Raw genomic sequence first — 21,741 nt, 5'->3', positions numbered from 1 at the left:
GAGCTCTGAGTGAGAGGCAGAGACACGTGATTGGATGAGTTGGTGAAGGGCGTGAGAGAAATTAAATACATGTACACAGACGATAACAGGCTTTTAGAAAGAATAATCATTTATCCGCTTTGTCAATCACTTGAATTGATTCTAGACCGCCTTTAAATAAGTATTTGTATGTGATCTATGTGTCACTCTGAACAGATGAGTGGGGTCTAATGTGGTGTCCCAGCGTGCTGTGTGATTGGACGGTCCCTCCAGTCGTTACCAGGGGCGTGGAGCCAAGCGAGCAGCTGAATGGGAAACACATTTGTGAGCCTTACCGTTGTATTAACCTAATGGGTAGCAAGCGAAAAACTGTTGTCCGCGTAAATTAATTACCGAGGGGAGGTAGTCACACAGAAATCTCCCGTGTCTTAAAGCGGCCCTACTGGTGTTTAACTACTCGCTCCGCATACAGCAGGCACCATGGAGAGGCATCGTGAGCTGCTGTAGCTGCACCCGAGGAAAAGGATGCGAGGATTTAAAAGGACATAAATACAATATATTCGTCTTTTTTCATCGTCAATATGGGTTTTTTGATCACTTAGCAAAGATTTAGCTGGACCCGGATTTGTTTGCTGCCCTTGGGGTTGCCTGTGTACGTGAAAACGTGGACATTATGCAGATAGGGCGTTTTAAAGTGCACCTTTGAAACGCAATGGACAATCTGCTAACGTTAGCGGGGCTTTTCTAACATCTGACAGGTCCGTATGTGTCGTGGAAAGCTGACGAGAGTGTAGCCGAGGTTGTTTGGTCGCTTTTTAAACCTAGGTAAGTCGTGTCCCATCTTTGTTCAGTGTCATTTAATGTTGTAGCTAACCGTTGTTACCGGAGCTATTACGGTATATTAGCAACAGACGTTAGTTCTGAATCAACTTAACGTTAACTTGTGACGTCAGAGCCAGTTAGCTTGTCGTTTCCCTCGCCGTTAATGGCTCCTGCTAAAATAAATGTTTTAAACTCGTGGGCTGGTCTCTTTTTTTTATCCACCTGCTTATTTGACATCAACAAACTTAAACTCCGTAATGTCTCACACCCATACACCCAATATATATCTTAAGTTTTCCCCTAAACACCAGGAAATGTTTGATTTTGTTTCAAGTTTTGATACACGTTTATTTTGCAGATCTTCATATCGGATGCAATCTCGTCTATCATCCATCCCACTGTCGTTAGGGGCCTCGGCTGGCAAACTGCGTCACCGAGTGGGCGCTGCAGGTATTCATCTCTAGCTCTGCACGTTGGGAAGTCTAGCCATGGAACGAATGAACTGGAAACCAAAGTGACTGAAGTTTTGAAATCACCATGGAGCCTAATTCATACTCAGAGGTCCACCAAGAATTACAATACCCCTCTGTATCCAACTCTCAGCGTGAACTGGCCCCACATATGTATGAGACCATGGGTGATGGCAATGTCAACCATGTGGACTCAGTAGCTAGGGGGGTGAGTGATCCCAGTGCGTCCAGTTATCAGAGGAATGTGCATCAGAGATTTATCAGGAGGAGTCTGTGGTTCTCGGACGCAGATGAGCAGGCCTTTGAAGCACCTGAATGTGATAACAGGAATAAGATCCTAAACATAAACCTGCGGACAATAGTGGACAGGACGCGGGGGACCAGTGGGATACAGGAAGGTTCCAGCACTGAAAGTCAAGGTGGGCATAAAGACAGTGCAACAGAAAGTGCCAGTGCAGATGAGGAGAAGGAGAAAGGTGGAGATTCCTTAAATCCCACATGCAATGGTGGTGGTAAAGCTGCTATCAAGGCATCCAGTGAGGAGAACGAGGAGGAGGCAGAGATGAAAGCAGTCTCCACATCTCCAGGAGGAAGATTCCTGAAGTTTGACATAGAGCTGGGGAGAGGGTCCTTCAAGACGGTGTACAGGGGCCTGGATACTGAGACCTGGGTGGAAGTTGCCTGGTGTGAGCTGCAGGTAAAGTACTAAATATAACATGTCTGTGACACCCAATCATATACTCAGTTTAAGTAAAGGCTAGACAAAGCATATACATGAGCCACATATAACATTCTTTTTTAATGGTTTATTTTTGCATTCGGGCATGGGAGACAATTATAGCAGAAACTGTCTTCACATTCTTATACTCTACAAGCAATGCACAATTTGTTTCTCAATTGGCAATCAATATTAGTGGATGAATGCCTGACTACCGCAGGAAGCCCCCTCTCTTTGCTCTTCTCTCTGTCGGTGAAGGTTCACACATGATGTTAGCATAATGGTGATGTCTTCAGGGAGCTGTCAAGCAGCCTCGTGAGGGAGCCTGCTAAGATGCAAATGGGTTACCACTAAAGTTTAAATGGTTTACACAGGGAAAGTGATTGACAAGCATTAGCTGCTGACGTGGGGACGCATACCACCACTGAAGTTGAGCGATCAGCAGTTTAGCAAATGCACAAGGAGTGTCTCTCTACCTTGTCTTATGTTACACAGACACAAGAAAATCACCAGCTTAGTCTAGCAAAAGCTATTAACTAATTATCTCCCGTTCTTTGGAGACTGCAGCTGAGATTTCCTACCTCTCTCTCCCAGGAGGCTTAAGGGGGACTACAGTAGGCATGACTGGGCCCCTTTTAAAGAAAGAAAACGTCTTCTTTAATTAGTTCTTTCACCGTTCAGATTAAAATAGTTAAGGATTCATTTCCAACAGTTCAACCCATCCTTCATTTTTATTCTAGTGATTTGCTCAGCTGTAAGAGCACTGGTGAAGTTATTGAAGTGGACAGGGCTGGACAATGGTTGTGTCTTCCTCCGTGCTTTTCTCTACCTCCCCCTGTGCAACAGGAGTTAGGCAGACAGGAAGCAGCTGAAGTGCGCTGTGGCATGCTGTGAACAGTGTGGCGGTCCTGTGGCCTCAGTGAATACTAATTCCTATGGTTCTGAAAACATCTGGGACTTAAGAATGCATTGAAAGAACTTAAACTGATTTTGTAAGGCAGTGACGCACCTCATCCCTGGTGAGAACTTTGAAGATAACATTGGCTAGGAATGAGTAAAGATACAGCAGTGCTGACTCTGACAGACATGATGACTTCATGTGGGTGATGTCATGCAGACTGATTGTAGCAGTGAGCAATCCCAGATCTCCCCCAACTTGATAACACTGAGCTGCAAGCGGATGATAGGATGTGAAGCAGGAAGCAATTTACAATTTTTTTTTATTCTCCCCTAGTGTCACATTAAAACTCCCTCTAGCAGACACTCAATAATAGATTTTAATCACAACAGAAATGTTCCTTTGTCACAATCAGGGTTCTCATTTAGTAGCTGTTTCACATGTTGTAGCTTTAAGCCCACAGTCTTCCATTAAAACGGTTTGATAAGCAAAACACTGTGTGACTGGGTCAACAAGGTCACGTGGTTCCTTCACGAGTTGATCAGAACTCCTTGTGATCTCGCGTCAATTAATCCCGCCTTTATAAAACTAACAATTCATCTACTAGAGTGGTGCTGAAAAAGGTCAGACTACTAAAGTGTGGCAGATCTGTAAACGTGAAACTTAATAGGTGTACATTCTAAGATATTTTCTTTATTGGGTATTGAGATATGTTATCTATTACAGCTGCAACCATTTGTTGCTTAACAAAACATCTAGTAACTGAAAAATAATTAGCAAGTATTTTGATAATTGAACATGCTGCTAAAATAATTGATCATGTAAATTAAAGTAAGACCTACTTCAGATGTTTAGTTTGTTGAACAGAGTCCTCCTAAAACTGAAAATGTATTCGGTTTGCTTTCATTAAAGACCAAGAAAACCACAAATATTCACATTTGAAAATCAAGAAATAGAGATTTCATTACAAATGACACAAATAATTAAATCAAATCAAGTTTTATTTATATAGCACATTTTTAAAACGATTTTTGGTCGAGCCAAAGTGCTGTACATGCAATAAAAACACTTTACTAGAATAGCAAACAGAAGACAACAAATTACAACAGCAAAAATAAAAATCACATACAGGGAAATGTCAGGAGTTGTGCTAAATGATTATCAAATTGACAGAAGATTAGTCAACTTATCATTTTAGCTTTAGTCATTATGGATATTTCAATAATGCTGCTGTTTTTCACAAAGCCACAATCACATTTTAAGTTAAGCCTTTTTGGACAAAGTTGCCTTATTGTAAGATGGTGAGCACCAAACGTATCCTTTATCTGAGTAGGTGTACTAAGCTCGGCCAGCGGATTCGTTGTTAGCGAGTGATTAAATGCTTTATTGACTTTCTTAAAGATACATTTACATGTTGTAGCGTTGGTGGGACCTACCAGCATGCTTAATATTGTTTTGAGTCACTTAAGAGTCACTTTAAAGCCTGATGGTCCAATTCAAAACCCACGCTGACCACAATAACAACAGATCTTCTCTGTCATGTTCAACAGCACGGTGCAAGGCAGAACAGGTATCAACTAGTCTTAGGACTGCACCCAAAGACTTTAAAGTAAAGATTGTATGCCTGTGTTGGGATTGTTTACTCTTCAGTGTTGCATGCAGATGATGCCAGCTTTACCTAGCTCAGTGAACTGTGGTAGAAGACAGAGGAGCTCTGTGGAAGATGTGGAGCAGGAGATATGACTCTGTGATTTTCCACAGTTGTTCCTCCTTCCAGTGGTCACATGGCTTTCTTGCCTAGAAATGTTAATCTGGTTCTATGTTTATTCGTTCTGTCTCTTTCCTTCTCTCTCTCTCTGTGTGTCTCTCTTTTTCTCTCTCCAAACCCCCCCTGCCCCTTTCCTCCCTCTCCCAGCTCCCCCACATGTATGTTTCTGTGCCAGACTGCTGGCATAACACAGATGGTCCTAGCTCAGGCAAGGATGTTCATCTGAGAGAAAGACTCCTGTTGTGAGTTTCTCATTGTTGTGAAGAAGCACTTCTTGTGTTTCTGTTTGCCTTGTCTCATTTTATCATTGCGCACTGGAATTTCTTTTTTAAAGCTTGGAAACTTCCCCTTTCGGCCAATTGTGGCTCTGTGTATAGATTTGTATCTCTGTGTTGAATGTTGTGCGCACACTCGCAGAAACAGAGTTTACTTTTGACTTCTTGCAGACCTCTCTGTGGCCTTTGGCATTGAGCTTTTCTCTTGTAGATTATATCTGGCTGTCAGTGTGTGAATCCAGAGCTGGCAGTGACACTATAGCAGTGATATAAAGCTGCCTATCTCTCAGTGTTTACCGGAGATTTGGCATCCTTAAACCAAACAGACCTAGCAAGTGACACCATGACCCACTGTCAATGCCTTGGTTCCCAACACTGGATTCTGCTGTCGTTGTAGATTAGAGTGAGCCATGTTATAAGGATGGTTATGTGTTCCTGATCATAGTTTATGGCTGTCTCTTTGCAATATTATGTATAGCGATAACAAAAACTCCTTCTTGCCTGATCAAATGGCAAAAGTAAAACAAAGTTGCCGAACTTGCTGAAGTGGGTCATTGGTTACAGCTCATTTGGCATTAGGGCATAACAGGAATGAGGCCTAAGGAAGCAAAGACGGAGAGACCCAGCGGCTGTTGCTAACAGCGTCTTATAAGCAGCTCCTCTCCAGGCATGCTGAAGCTCCCTGTCACTCAGCCAGCTGAAGAGGGAAGGGAGACAAGCTGGTTAGAGCCACAGCATGTGGCCTGTGGTAGAACTCCAACAGGCATGTTGGAATGATGCTGGTTAGTAGTTCATGTAGTCTAGATTAGACAACAAAAACAGTTAAAAAAAGCTAACTTGTCCGTACCATGTAAGTTTTGCTTTGTGTTTTGAGAAGTAAGAGTATTTAGCATGAAGGTATGAGTAATTCGACCTTCTCCCTACATAAAGTAAGTCAACAATAAGAATATAGTTCAGAGTTGTCTTGAGTATTTTGTTCCAAATTGGCTTACTTTTGATCAGAAAATGGTGCGTTGTTATCCCTGGGGAACACACACGCACACACAGTAGTTAGTGTTTTGAGATTTGGAGTGTTTTCATTTGGGGAAAGCTCTTCTCAGCTCTACATTGAAGAACCCACAGGGAAGAGCTGACTTGTAAAATCTTATCAAACTATTTTAAAGTCACTTTTTAGATGCTTGATAGAAAGAACCTAAATATACAGAGGTCGACAAAATCATACACCTTCCAGCACATCCCAGCATCCATTTCTTTAAGCTCATAATGCTCGTCAGATGTGTGTTTTTTAAAATCTTTTAAGGCCACAGTTTGTATTATTGTTAAGCAAATCCCAGTCTTATGTTTCACTCATTTTTGATGAGGATCTATGCAAACCTTATGTTCCTATCTCAGTGCAACTTTGGCTGCGTTTGGTAATGTGTTTCCATAATTGAGTCTTTTTCTCAATTACCTCAATATATTACAGTAGGACTGAGACTAAGGATTATTTTCCTGACTGAATAACTTGGCAACATTTTTGAGCGATTAATTGAGTCCTTGTTGTTGCCGGATATATAACTGTCGGACAAATTCAAACAACACGTTTTGTTGTTCTTAAACAATAACTGTCTGACAAAAAAAGTTGCAGATTACATTTCTGTCAATTGACTAATTGTTTCCGTTCTGCATTACCTTGTTTGTCAGTAATGCTCCAACAATCCAATGTCTTGTATCCCTGTGTGAATTGAGCTTGCTGTGCCTGCACTGCTGAGTCATCCTTATAGTATTGTCTTTATTGATCACAGCAGATTCAGTGAGCAACTTCCAGAGACACATCACCCCTCTAGATCTACAGTAACTCTGATTTGATGAATATTTGACCTTTGAACTCCCTCCTCCCTCTGCCAACAATACAAGCTGTCACAACGGCTTATTAGGACGTAATCCTTTTTGGAATTAAGAAAGGTTATTTGAATGAATGAATGTGGAGCACCTCTGTATCCTGTTAAGGCCTCCAGCTTACTGTCGGCTCTGTGGTCTGAAGACAAGGGCAACTGTTAACACACTCTTTAGTTGAACTCTGCATCACTAAGTTGTTAACGTAATAATAAGCGAAGACAAATGGCCACACAGTAGCACTTGTGTCTTGAATTGAACTGTAAGTTCTTACTGTGAGCAAATGTGTGTTTGTACAGCTTATTTCCTATGTAAATCCTCTTATGTTCAAGGACTGTTGGATATATAAACAGAGTTTTGCTGTTTAGTTTTATTCATCATTTTTTAAATTATGAGGTTTGTGTGCCTGGGATATAGATTTGTACGTTTCAGGTATGCATGTAGGGGGACACAGTGGGTATGAGTGCATGCAGGGTTTCACTGGCTTACCTTCTGATCTTATATTTATGGAAAATACTCTAAAACAAATACGTTAATGCACAAAGCCCTAGATGGGAAGCTCATGCTGTTGTGTTGCATGAAATGTACATTTAAAATACCCCAAATGAGGAATCCTGAGTACAATTCTAACTTCATGAAGCGTATCATATTCATCTTTGCAGACAGTGATTCAAACCTTTGGTCGTTAGAGGATAGTAAGCAGTGATGTTGCATTGGGGTTCATATGTTTATGATATGTTTACCCTTTGGCAATAATGTAAGAAAAATAAGGGAGAAAAGACAAACCGCTTTACAACTTGTATATGTACAACCAAAACTAAGTTTAGGACTCTAAAAATGTCAAATTGGTATGTTTTGAAGCTTAAAAGGAACACCATCTAGTCTGTTTCTTCAGTACTTTGACCCCTCATCAGTGCTTATTTTCTTCTGCAGCTGTGGTCCTTTATTCTGTCTACTTTCACACCTTGCGTTTTTATATTACCTTATTAATAATGAGAATTATGATTGTTTTGGCTTGAACGCTAAGATGGCATATCCTGCTTCTGTGTTCCTTTTGCTTTATGTTGTAATTGTACCTAAGGCAACCTTGCAGTGTTAGTTAAGGTTGGCAGTGATGCATTAAACAAAGCATTTTGTAAATTGCTTTTATTATTGATGACCAGGACGAGTGTTGCTAAAGGTGCCTCACACCCTAAGAAAGACGACTGCTACTAAATTCTCCATTCAGGTTTTGCCTGGGTGTTGAGTCTGGGTCGGAAGAATTCTGCTGATTCAAGGCTGTCTCTTTGGCGCTGTGCCCCGACTCTGCAGCGACTGATAAAATGGAGTTCGGCTCAGGACATCTCTACTCCGCACCCCCCCTCTGCTGTGCCTTATCTCAGCTCCAAGCGTCATCATTGGTGATGTGGGAAAAGGGGAACACTGCCCACCCTCCACACTCTTACTATCCGGCCTGTAACAGTCCACGTTGGCTTCATTACGCTTTTAACATTTACATGGGCAATGAACACATTTGTGAATATTTGTTCTGAGGGCAGTGGGGGAACTTGCTCCCCTGGGTATCATAGCACCAAAGCTGTTCATAGCTAGCTGTATTAGATACTCTGTGCTTTTTACAATGGGCCTTAGGCTCTGTGTGACCTCTATGCATTGGTTGTTAGCTCTCTGAACAGGATTATTACAAAAGTGAAATGCATATGCGTATGTACATGTATGCACAAATAAACTGCAGCACACTGCTACATCATTTACCTTGGTAAAATTTCATTTACAAGCTTTTTTTGTCTATTTATTGTTAATAAATGAATTAACTAGCTTTAATAAAGTTCAACTGTAAATCATTTTTTAACTTATACCATATATTTTTTAGGTTTCCGCAGCAAATTTGAGGAATTTCATGGAAAATAAAAGTATTAAAGGGACCACTGACACTGTACAACTAATATTGATATCAGCATTGACCTCCAAACATCCAGCGTCATTCAGGCTGTAAACAAAGATGTGATCAGTTGTCAGGGCTGTTGCATGAGAAGCATTAGTCTTTGAGGAGGCATGTGTGGAATCAGACATTTTAGTTTCTTTATCTCTGTGTCAAAGAACTGTTTGTTTGTCAGACTACGCATTTAGTCTGTGTCCGGAAAGCTTTAGGTTTGTATGGCTAATCCACATAACTCCCCGTCACAATCAGCCTGACGCACGACACATTACACACTTAACACCTTTGCAACCTTTCACTATGGACTACTTAGTTAATGTTAGGCATAAGTCCAAGTGTTTCATCATGCTGTGTTGTTCTCCTCTTTCCTTCCTGTTAACTAAGGGTGCTGTGGGTGTGGTCGTTTGTTTCAGTCATCCCCTCCTCTTAGCTTCTCCTAATTTCTTCCACCTTATTGTATCAAACTAAAACCCCTGAAACAATCATTTAGCCATGTGCAGATGTATCTTCACAATAACTGTATATCTTGTCATCAAGTCAGTGTTCCTGTCATTCTGGCTCCTCTTTGACGAGCAGTAGTGATATGTATAGTTGCTCTTCTCTTAGCCTTACAGCATTCTCACCAGCTCTTCTTTATTGAAAATGTCATTCTGTGCCACCCTGAGTGCGAGTGTGCCAATTAGCACAGCTTAGGTGTAGCGTGTCTGCACGTCTGGGTAACAGTGAAATAGAGACAACGAAGTGACCAGTAAAGCTGTCGGCCAAACTCTCCTGCAGTCACTCCTGATGGGTCACAATTCAACTGTGGGCATTGTGTGCTGGCTCATGGTTTGCCGCCCTGCACCAACCTTTGTTACAGCAGCAGAAGCACTGCAATAGTTATTTTGGGGATGGGTGCAGAGGGTGGCAGAGCAGCCAAGTCATTTAGCATACCTCCTTAAACCTGGCAACCTGGCTTCATGTGTCAGGATTCAGAATATCCGCATTGTTGACTTTTCTAAATAAGCTATGACTAAGACACAGCTTTTATGGTCGGTGTTTTGTATCATACTGAGATTTATCCAGCCGGATCAATAAAGCATCACATTATCATTGTGACTGAACCTAAGCTTTTCATTGCAGTGTTAAAAAGCTATACTAAGGTCTGTGGTTTCAGTGTGTCAAGCTGTGTGTGTGAGTGTGTGTGTCTGTTAGATAGGGGCATACCTTTCCGGTTACAGTTTCCGGTTTTATTAGATTTGATCCTGGGGTGAAATATTTTCTTTCATAATCTCCTTAGCCAAGTGTTGTGACACACATTGAGTACACTGGGTTCAGCTGTCTAGGTTTTATAGTTGAACTTGTTGATAAGTTGTTTAAATATAAATCGCTGCCACACTATTGTTACTAAGCCCAAACAATGCTAATCTGCTCCTTATTAACTACGGTTCAATTTGAGGCCAGTTTATTGTTGGGAAAGCGGAAATTGTAATTACGACCAAAAGCTGTGAGACGAAGATGACATAGATTTTCTTTTTGGAGCGTGTCATTATGCGATCTTAATTGGGACTAATGCGCTCCTAATACGTTTACTCAACCGGATGTGTATCTCACTGGTTGACTGATTTTCGCTAGGGCGATTGTGAGAATGAGAAGAACAATATGAACCAGAATAGCCGGTGACTTGGGTCTGCTGCTTGGTCATTTGATATGCCAAAGCATTGTAGTCCTGAGATTTCTTAGACATTTGACCCACACAGTTGACCATATGATGCTTCATATCATTTGTAAACCACAGCAACACTCAAACAGGTGAAAAAACATTTTGTTATAGTTAAAAAGTGAGTATCTGCCAAACCCTCATAAAGGCCCATTCACACACGAGAGACTTATAAACAAACTTGTAAAAATGGTTTTCCTTTTTCCCCATATTCCAGAATATCACAAGTGATTTATCAACTTGGATTCAAATGTGCTATTTTATAATCGAGCAAATATGTTGGGTATCAAGAATGTAGCTGTTTCATACCACGATTCATTTCTGAGCTTATTTAATAGAAGTGGTTATTTTCCATATACCTGCTCTACTGGAATCTGTCCGTTTTTATGTGTAAGGCTACTGGGTTCATTAAGATCATTCACAAGCTTCATTTGCAGTTATGTAGTTTCCTATTATGGGATGAGAAGAATTCATTTTGATAAAGGTCATGATGACTCAACCTTTCGGCTTTTCTAAAACCATTTTGTGAGATAACAGATGAAACTTATTTTAATAATTAAACTTCCCATGGGTTTTCAGCTTCAGAATTGGTGTCTATAAAGTTACTCTTTTCAGTCTTCGAACACTATCAGCATCTATCACTCACTGTGTTTTGTGCTCTTGAAACTATCGGATGTTTCCGAGATTGATGCTCCAGGGAGATGGCCTGCCTGACACTCTTTAGCCCGACAGCTCCCCCACTAGGCGCAGGCGAATTCTATAAATGGATAATCAATAGGAGACACTCATCCCGATATAGCCCCCTAAATTTCCGGTAGCACTTGACAATTTATTTTTATTTTTATATCAAGCAAAAAATGCAATCGCTGCAGGAAAAACTAGCTGTGTCATTCTGTTGTCAGTGAAGCATTGTTCTGACTCACCATCGTTTGTGATGTTGTTTGAGCTCAGCAAGCTGTTTTTAGGCAGATATTCCAATGAAATGGTAAACTATTGAATATGCTTTTGGAGCTCTGTTACTGTCGGGACTGTTTTCACATGAAGGATGCTCATGTTTGACAGATTCATGTTGTGCTGCCGTGTGCTTCACTCTGCTCTCAGCATGAGCCTGTTAGTCCAATAATCAAGGTGCATTAGTCATCCTGCCTATATTACAGACCAGATTCCAGGCTCCTTCAAAAGGGCCACGCTTTTTATGTCTCAAATGGTAGCCAAGTTCCCCAATAGCACATCAGTTTTATTATCCAGCATGTTTGCTCTTAGAAACAAAACATATTTCACAAGTGTCCAGATTAATTTGGGTAACTAAAAGTAGACTTCGCAAGGAATTTGACCAATAACGAAAATGGCCACTTTGCCGTCACTGTAAGACACCTGCATCTACCCGCGCATACCGTGCATTCAGCAGCAAATATGGCCTCAGTTTAAGCCAAACTGAAACGGTGTTCGTGCTTTGCTCTACCTAGAAAAGGCACATGCATCTTTGTTCTTAACTGGACTGCAGACAACATGTGACTTTAAAGCAGGAACTTGATTTGAACACATAGTTGTGCCATCACAATTCCCAGAACTTGTATTTTAATCTATTACCTGGTCTGATCTGTGTATCTGAATGAGCTTGCAGAGTTGGGCTCTAATATAGTCCAGCTCAGCGCTATAGTGGGTGGCAGCCGAGTGGAGCACAGCTTTATAGATTGCTTCCTGCTAATGTCACAATCCATTCTCCTCTCCCTGCCTCCTGCTATGGTTTCTGTGCGTGTCTGTTTAATCTCGCCTGGGCGGCTCCACACTCTGCTGCGGCCAGCTGAGGCTACTTTAGTCATTGCAGATTTGATAAGATTATAAAAACACATATATACATACAAACACTAAATGATCTGTTTGCTGCGCTATTCTTTTTTCAAGTCTAATGTAATAGCGAGTCACGGTTGTTAAATGCTCACATTCCTTATAGTCACTATGCAGCAATTACAGAATCTCTTACTGATGCTTACATTGATATCCAATCTCTGGTAAGGGTCTTGAGATTGACATTCTGAATAATGCAGAACGTCTGCTGAGAGGGAAAGCAGAAATGAGAGAGCGATAAAGGTGTGTTTGGGGGAACACTCCGAGGTGGGGGTTATTTACGAATAGCAGCAGGATTCCCTAAAGATGAGAGCAGAACGGATGAGAGGAGGAGGGAGCATGAAAGATAAAACAGTAATGAGGGGAGATGAGGGGTGTGGCTCCTATGGGGGAGAGGGCTGCAGTGCAATGTGCTTTAAGCTGTCTCCTTTTCCTCTTTGACCTGTAGTTCAGGTAAACTTCAGTCCATGTGCAGCAAAGAGCACTCGGGGATAACCCAGCCCAACTTGGGCGGCCCGAGCCCTTCCCCGCTCAGCCCGCCTCAGTAGAAAAGGTTCTCTGCAGAACTGAATAATTCATGGGACTTTAGAAGAGTGCAGTAAAAATCCCCACCCCCCACTCACTTGCACACAAAACCTAATATGCCACATTCTCACACACGTCGCACACATAGAAATCATCACATCCCTTCGCTCCTCAACGCATTGTATCACAGCACGTTTTGCTCACTTAATGATTTCTATGTTGTTCAGGCTGATTTTTACATTTTGTTCTGCAGTTTCATCTCACAGAAAGTTGACTGTGGTTGAATAATTAAATAGATTAGACCTCGCTAGATTGTCTTTATCGCAACCTCCGTCAGTGCCGTCGGTCTATGAGAGGGGTGGGGTCGTGCTTCTGGTCCATGCTCAGTGCCGAGTGTAGCGCGTGTCTGTTACATAAGGCGTTGCTGTGGTAGTTTGAAAAAAAAGGAAACCGCGATAAAGAACCCCGTGGCACTACCGAAAGCAAGGTGCTGTCAGAGCAGGGCCAGCCTCACAGAGGACTGAGGAAGCCATTTATATGGATACTTACCGAAGACGTGTGTGCAGGGGCTGTTTGGTTATGGAGAAGGGAGTGGTTGGTGTACGGGGGGGGCAGGGACGGATTGCAGATCTGGGGGAAAGGGGGGGGGGGAGAAGGAGCAAAAGGGTAGTAAAGCAGTGAGTGAGCAAGATGGGAGAGATCGATGATACGTAACCTTTAGCTGCAGTGTGTCCTGGGTGTGGCCACGTCAATGAGTGGATTCAATCTCCCCCACAGCCGCTCCTGTTGTCACCCACTCTCCACAGCCGCTATGCTTCCCCGTGAGAACTGGTATTAAGCATCATTTCATTATTACACACAAGATGTTTAGGCTGAATCTATTTACTCCCTGAGAAAGCCACTGATCTTGATTCTTCCCAATCACACACACTGCTGTTATCAGCTATGATACACATATGGTCCAATTAGAGATGTGTATACGGCTCAAAGACTGACACTCACTCTGTCTTTCCCACTTTGCTGAAACATACTGGATGCCTGCATTTTAAATGTGCAGGGAAATGCCTCCAAGGGCACGGCCCACTCCATCTGCTTGTTCCTGTGAAGCAAACATGCTATAATAAGTTTCTTTTCATTCGTGCTTCATATTCATTACTTCTCTCTGCTGCATCTGTCCTCTAGGATCGCAAGCTGTCTAAAGTGGAACGTCAGCGCTTCAAGGAGGAGGCAGAGATGTTGAAGGGTCTTCAACATCCTAACATCGTCCGTTTCTACGACTTTTGGGAGTGTCCCCTTAAAGGGAAGAAGTGCATTGTCTTAGTAACGGAGCTCATGACGTCAGGAACGCTCAAAACGTAAGCACTGGTGAAGGCAAATCCTTCAAAAAAGTGAAACATTCGAAATTCTATTTGTGTCCTACACAGATTCTTACTCAGATTTTAGTGACATTTGTACGTGTACTATTTCTTCAGATTTTCCAAGAAAGGTCAACCTATCTGTGTTTCACTGAAAGGCCATTTTGAAACTCATACGATTGTCAGGTAATGTGTTTCCCTCTCCCCTCTACAGCTATCTGAAGCGTTTCAAGGTAATGAAGCCAAAGGTTCTGAGGAGCTGGTGCAGGCAGATCCTGAAAGGCCTTCACTTTCTCCACACCAGGACCCCTCCCATCATCCACAGGGACCTTAAATGTGACAACATTTTTATCACTGGACCTACAGGCTCGGTCAAAATAGGAGATTTAGGGCTGGCAACACTTAAGGCGGCTTCCTTTGCTAAGAGCGTCATAGGTAGGTGAAATAAGATGTAACTTGACAGATTAATGGTGCTTACAGTAAAAAAAAGTACACGCCATATGAATGATCCTCTCTCTTCAGGCACCCCAGAGTTCATGGCTCCGGAGATGTACGAGGAACACTACGATGAGGCTGTGGATGTGTACGCCTTTGGCATGTGTATGCTAGAGATGGCCACTTCAGAGTATCCCTACTCCGAGTGTCAGAATGCTGCTCAGATATACCGCAAAGTCACTAGTGTGAGTCCAGATACTGTACAGTGTCAGAGATAACTATTTGGGGGAAATATTTGACTCTTATACTTCACATAGATGGTTAAGAAGCCCTAAATGATAACGATGAAGACGATGGAACCATGATAACCTTGTAAAGACCTGTGACAATATAAGGATAGTTTATTGCTATTTTTGTGTACACACAACAGGACCTGCATCCATTGTGCATTACAACTTTTAACCAATACATGTATTTATAATTTATTTTAATATAAAGATAATTATTTTTTTATATATATATATATATATATATATATATATAACAAAATGGTCACACATATTCTCATTTTCATAGCATGCATTCAGTTTAACTCTATAATTGTGTTTCTAAAAATCAACGTATCCAGAGGTGTTCTAAAAGAGACCCTGCTCAGTAGCTTGCATTTTGTAATAACTCAGGGTTGTCATGCTTCCAGAGTCTGTGAGAAATGATGTTAGAGATGGGTTTAGTTGCGGCAGCACACAAACGGTGTTTTTAAATGCAGAAATGCAGCAATTTGTCATAGAGTACATGATTTGCTCTGCCCTGTGTCTTGGGTGAATAACCTAATGAGCCATATGGAGTCACAGAGGGAGTCCAAATCTCCTTATAGTGTTTTTAGATAAAGCCTAAAGGCTGTATTCCATTCTGTTGAAACAAGTATGTCTCAAGTATGCTAGCAAAACATACTGCAACTGTTTTTAGATAAGGGGGTGTCTAAAGTCATGATAGTATTACTGATTTGATGTAGGGTATTGATTTTCCACGCTTGAGACTTGGCAGTGTGGGAATCGGAGAGATTAATCTTTCACCTGGTGTTAAAGCACAGGAGGCCTGGATGCCTGTAGAAAAGGTTGGGCAGCATCAGTGCAGCTGTCTTCATACAGTTCTATGGATTGTAACTGTATGCATATTGGAGTGGCCTGCAGGGACCACTGCAGGATATTAATAGCAGATTGATCAAAGAGAAGCCCTGATAGCTTTATACGACTCTCTGAGCATGTGCATCATTAGAAGGAACTTCAATCTAGAGAATGCATATTTTTCATTACTTAAATGCAGAAAGTGTTGTCAGAATGCCGATCTAATAACATGTAGGATTACCAGAAATTCCACCATTTTAAAAAGTAGTTCAAAATATTACAACTACAAATAATTGGAGTATGGAACTCAGGAAGAGCATGGAAATGTCTATAGAAACTTCTCACACCACTTCTGCTGTCACGATCCATCCACATGCTTAGGATGTTTTGAAAAGTTAAAATGCCATAGCACCATTAGTCAAAGTCAAAGTCAGCTTTATTGTCAATAATTCTACATGTTGTCCATCCAGAAATCTCGAAATATCGTTTCCCGCAGTCCTACAGTGTGACATATATACATCAAACAAAAAAACAAAAAGGGCCTAGATAAACATGGTATACATTAAACAAAACAAAGGGCCTAGATAACCGGGGTATACAGTTTAAAATGTTAATAATATATTTAAGTGTTTAAGTGTTCAAAGTACAGTTTCAGTGCAGTAGCAGCGGAGATGGGCAGAAAAGTGACTGGTGCTGGATGAGGCAGATTTGTTCTCATTGTAGTTCACAAACAATAAACTCACCAAGGTCATTTCTGCTGTAATTTGATGCACATATTGATCTCAGATAAAGAGAAGTGGTTTTCAAGATTTATTTGAATCCATTTTTTCCAAATCAGTGCAATTGACTTGGATTCAGGCCGACCTCGGCTGCCGTGCTCTGTCACTGGTGTGAGTGATACAGATAAGATTTAGGGTGGAGCGTCGCATAAACATCTCTCCCTTTTCCATTATTGTTATTTTTATGATATTACCACAACATCCTTCCATTGCGTGCCCTCAGCATCTGTTTATATTTCCCTCTCCTCAGGGAGTGAAGCCAGCCAGCTACAACAAGGTCATGGATCCTGAAATCAAGGAGATTATTGGGGAGTGTATCTGCCAAAAGAAAGAGGAGCGGTGAGTGCCCATCATTGTCCAGCCTCCAGCCACTCGGGCCAACAAGGTGCCTTCTCATCTTTCATGCCTTATCTCGCCTCCCCCGCTCCGCTGCCGTGGCGCTGACATTTGGCCTCTCAGCTGCACTGCAGTCTCCCGCCGTATCTGCAGGGTGTCTTTCAATTTCTGTTACATAATGAGTTTGTTTACAGAGGGGAAAATAACCCTTAGTTAGCTTCCAGTGGCTTATTTTATGAAAGCATGATTGGGTTCAGTGAGTTGTTCTGTCTCTGCACAAAAGGAAATCCATGTCCCTTTATGATCTATTCCCTTAGGGGAATTCATCCACAAAAAACACACTGGACGCTGCACTAGGTCAGAAACCAGAGGAGACTGTGAAGTCCACCGTAGACGGACAACTTTTGGACAAAATGTCCTCTCCATTAAAGGCAACTCATTGTGGAATAGCCTCCCAACTGAGATATGGGATTGTCCCACTCTCAATAGTTTTAAAGGCCAACTAAAAGAATGGTTGAGCAACAAACAGACGTGTAATCACCGCTCAATGCACTTCAACACAGGGGTATCTCTTCTTGCACTTGATATGTCGTAGCTGCTACATTGTACTGCCATGTGGTAAATGCTTGTATGCTGCTCATGCTCTTCCTGCATATCATGTATTTATTTTTGCTATGTATACAAATGTCATGTTCTTATATGTTGTATGTGACGGGACTACGGATGGAAATTAGCTCAAAGCTAAAATCCGGCTCATTTACACTTGTAAGCATTATTTTATTTTAAAGTGTTCATCAATGTGCACTGTCCCGGTTCAAATAAACGATTTCAATTAAATGAAAATGAAATCACGCAGCCCACCGTTATGATGCTATCTGCAAACACTGTACATTACAGAAAAGTGGCAGCAGTGTGTTCTGTACACATTATTGCCTGAGTTTTGGTGTTTCTTCTCTCAGGTACACCATCAAGGAGCTGTTGAACCATGCCTTCTTTGCTGAGGACACAGGTGTTAGGGTGGAGCTAGCTGAGGACGATGATGGGAAAAAGGACTCGATAGCCCTTAAACTTTGGGTGGAGGACCACAAGAAGCTAAAAGGAAAATACAAGGAGACTGGTGCCATCGAGTTCATGTTTGACCTGGAAAAGGACGTCCCTGAGGTCGTGGCACAAGAGATGGTGAGTGATTTATGTTGTCAGAAAAAGGGTCTCAAATATTTGGAGATTAATCTGGATTAGGAATCCTGTAATTCATTTACTTTTTGTTTAACATCGTGATGCCTACCTTAAAAATGTTTGTTTGACCCCTTCTAAGTCCTTCTAAGCCCACTTTCAATTAAAGCATAACGTGTCTGAGTTTGTGTTCAGACATAAAATAATCCTTATCTAGAGAACACCTATTTTGAGTCCAGGAAACACTCCGACCTTAGCTTTAACCCGTGTTTGTTATGCAGTTTGTCATGCTTTGTTTGTCTTTCTGGTTAAGTGTGTTCTAGCTGCTGACATTACTCCTATCTCGTCATTGGGGAATGCTGTCAAATGCAGATTGCTGGTGATAACTTGCTGTGCTCCTTCAGGAAAACAGTGATTGGGGTTTTGTTTTCTCCCTTTTTTTGTTTACATCGCTTTGATTGAACGCCATCAGATAAAGCACCCACAGGCCCTGCAATAAAAACCTGGCCCAGAAAAATGCTCAGTGCGGGAGCCATGATTAAACCAAGCTTAAACCTTTTTATATCACTCATCTAACATTCTGCAGCACCATGAAATTATTTATTGGGGATGGGATTAGGAGAGTTTAAAGAGTTGAGTTAAAACAGCTGAAGTTCAGATGGAAAATATAAACATATGCACTGCCAGGCTTTGTTCTTTAACAGTCTTACAGAATAGAAGGAAATAAAATGAAATGGTTACACATGATCAGAAACAGTAGGGAAACCAAGACCTTTTAAAGACATTTAAAATGAGGATCCTTTTGTTCAGAATCTTTCAGGGGAACTATTGAAAATGACCTCAAACAAACTTGCTTTGAAACAGATGTGTGTTAGGACTGAGGCTTGGGGACTGAGCAGCATCTGCAATGTATTACCAGATGTTCCAAGTGGACTTTATGAAATCTTAAGTGAATGCCTGTGAGGTGTGTCATCTGCATTATAATCACGCTCTAAAATAATTTACAAAAAAAATGTAGTATCTCTTTCTTTCTCTTCCTCCCCATCCCCTATTCATTTTTTCTCTCTCTCTCTCTCTCTCCCTTTATCTATATGTGCTGTTTTGGCCTTGTCCAGGCTGTCAAGCTTGGATTCAAATGTAAGGCCTCTATGTAACATTTGCCTTGGGCACGCGAGCAGACACGTGGGCCAACAGCACAATGAGATTGTAGGGGCAGCTTGCTCCAATGTCAGGTCACTCCTCATCCACTCTAATGAATCACTCTGTACCGACAGGATAGATGTGTTTCGTCAAAAGTTTATTTTAAGTATGTATTCTGTTCAATGCATTCTGCCTTTGTTATATGCAGATGTAATAATCCTGACAAGGGAATAATTCCTCACTACTCTGATTCCCTTGAAATACTTCCTTTCTTGTACCCTTTCTTGTACCCTCTCTCTCTCTCTCTCTTACACAATGTGCCCTCTCTTCTCTCACATGCTCCGTGCTAAAAATATCCTGGAAGTCATGCTCTTCCCTTTTTTCTTTGTCAGGTGGAGTCTGGCTTCTTCCATGAGAGTGATGCTAAGACTGTGGGAAAGTCGATCAGGGACCGTGTGGCACTGATCAAATGGAGAAGAGAGAGAACCGTGTCTGCGGCGGCGGCGGCGGACCTAGCTGACACGGGTCAGCGGGTCCAGATGACTCCGTCTCAGGGCATCTCCGCTGGGGTAGCACATGTAGGGCAGCCTTTGCTGGAGCCAGAAGAGCCAGAGGCAGACCAGCACAACAGGCTGCGTAACCTACCAGCCAGTGCAACCTCTGTGACATGTAAGAGAGTGTGTTCTCCTCCAATCAGAAATACATGAGCCTAACCTTGACTTCTTTACGAGAGCATGATTTGTCTGTCCCTGCAGCAGACAGCACACTGGATAGTGGCATGGGCTCCACCGTCTACTCAGACTCCCACAGCAGCCAGCAGAGTGTCCTCTACCAGTCCCTGCTGGAGCCTATTACTATGGCAACGCAGCAGGTCTGTATCAAAAGCATACACACGCAGGTGGACCTTGTACATTTTGATTTATTATTATACACACATTCCTTAAAAGTGGCCATCGCTCACAGGCCCAATTAAAAAAAGTTCTTCTGCACAGCCAACATGCACACACTGTTCTGGACATTTACAGATCAATCTTCAATAACACACACTAACAAAATGACACGCCTATGTCTTTCCCATACATTCATGTGTAGTTGCCCTCACGTTTGTTTGACCTCATCACATCATGTAGTTCTTTTTTTAGGGGGTTTCATCCGTCTATTTTGAGTAACATGTGTTTTGCTTTTGGGTTGCTCTTTGACCAGTGCCAGAGCGGCAGCCCTCCTCTAACAGATCATCCACACTCCTGTGAAAAGGGGGAAGTATGGGGGGCCACACTGAGCCCAGATCTCAGGACTCGTTTGGGAGCTACAACCCGGAGAGGAAGTGCTCCTGTTCTTGACAGTCAAAGGGCAAACCAGATTGCCCAACTGCATGCCCTCATTCAGTCGCAGAGATCTGTAAGCCCCACCCCCACAGTACCAGAGGTCCGGTTGGAGCTCAGCCCCCCTGATCTTCACTCAGAGGCTAAGGATGGGTTCCCCTCCCAGAGTGCTCTGCCCGTACTATCTGTCCCTTCACACAATGAGTGCCGCCGCTTTAGTGACACCAGCATCTTACCACTACCAGTGTCCACCAGTGAGAACTCAACACAGCCTGTGCGGGGGGGACGCAGACACTCGGACCTCAGTAGTCTTCTGAGTCTGACCTCTCATCATAATCACCAGCTGGCAATGCAAAGAGGCCAGGTACCGGTATGCCAGGCCTGCCTCTCTTTGCTTCTCCTAAGGTCAAGAGAAGGGAGCTACCACCGCCCTTCTGTTGCCATGCCACACCACCACTGTCCATGTGACTTTAGACAAACCCTTAGTCATGGGCGGCTGAAAGGTTTTGGTGATTCTTCTGATTTCTCACTACTGCAGCAGTCACTGTTCAATATAATAAGCCGCAAAGCAGCCCCGTGTCACACCACACACTCCCAAGCCACCATGCGGCACCCCTCAGCTGCCCACAGGATGGCCCGCAGTGACGGAGACTGCAGCCTGAAGCGCCATCTCCTTAGTGGCACTCTGGTTGGGGACAGAGAACCCCTCCAGGACACTGATACCAGGGCTTTAGGAGTGGTAGGTCACATTAGCAGACAAGTCGCTTTGGTGTCCCATATTGGGCCAACCCCTGCTTAACTGATCAAAGCTTCTCCAATCCTGTATGAGGTACAGCCTTACTTACTTACATGGAGCTGGTCTGATCTGCTGTCTGAGTCTTGCTGCCTGTAAAGGCCTAAAGAGCTGTCTGTCCTCTGAAAATCAAAGGCTTGCTTCTGTCAAAGGACAATAGCCCTATCTCTAATATACAACGTTTCCCTGCTGATTTACCTTAACCAATCCTTTCCAGAACTGACCCACATTTTAACATTTTTCCTTCCTGCTATACTGGCACAATGCTGCAGCTGTCTTGCTCCTCAGCTTGCTTTGGGTAGATGGACTCTGATCGAAGGAGAAAGGGAGGCCGTCTGACCTCACTCCCCTCGGTCTTTCCTACATTTTCTCTCTTGTGTCCTTATTATAGCGCACACCTGTCACCGCCTGCTCATTGTTGAAACAGATGCTTCATTCACTTATTTGTGTCCTTCATCCTCTCATTCTACT

At 42.5% G+C, this 21,741-nt stretch overlaps 1 protein-coding gene across 3 annotated transcripts in view; it reads left to right on the top strand.

Annotated features, from left to right (window-relative positions):
• Positions 1-278: 278 nt before the first annotated feature.
• Positions 279-21,741, top strand: part of LOC117479373 (serine/threonine-protein kinase WNK2) — a 40,157-nt gene continuing 18,694 nt past the window's right edge. For 2 of the 3 annotated variants that reach the window (XM_034126314.1, XM_034126313.1), the window contains exons 1-10: positions 279-804; positions 1,160-1,968; positions 13,996-14,168; positions 14,383-14,603; positions 14,691-14,848; positions 16,757-16,845; positions 17,802-18,021; positions 19,548-19,824; positions 19,911-20,026; positions 20,359-21,216. In XM_034126314.1, the coding sequence (XP_033982205.1) occupies positions 1,339-1,968; positions 13,996-14,168; positions 14,383-14,603; positions 14,691-14,848; positions 16,757-16,845; positions 17,802-18,021; positions 19,548-19,824; positions 19,911-20,026; positions 20,359-21,216 (2,742 nt within the window). In that variant the 5' untranslated portion in view covers positions 279-804; positions 1,160-1,338. The remainder of the gene's footprint in view (positions 805-1,159; positions 1,969-13,995; positions 14,169-14,382; positions 14,604-14,690; positions 14,849-16,756; positions 16,846-17,801; positions 18,022-19,547; positions 19,825-19,910; positions 20,027-20,358; positions 21,217-21,741) is intronic. The other variant, XM_034126316.1, reaches the window with a different exon arrangement.

The sequence above is a fragment of the Trematomus bernacchii genome, unplaced genomic scaffold (genome assembly GCF_902827165.1).
Source record: "Trematomus bernacchii unplaced genomic scaffold, fTreBer1.1, whole genome shotgun sequence".
Classification (NCBI taxonomy): Eukaryota; Metazoa; Chordata; class Actinopteri; order Perciformes; family Nototheniidae; genus Trematomus; species Trematomus bernacchii.
This window is presented reverse-complemented; position numbering and strand designations above follow the sequence as displayed.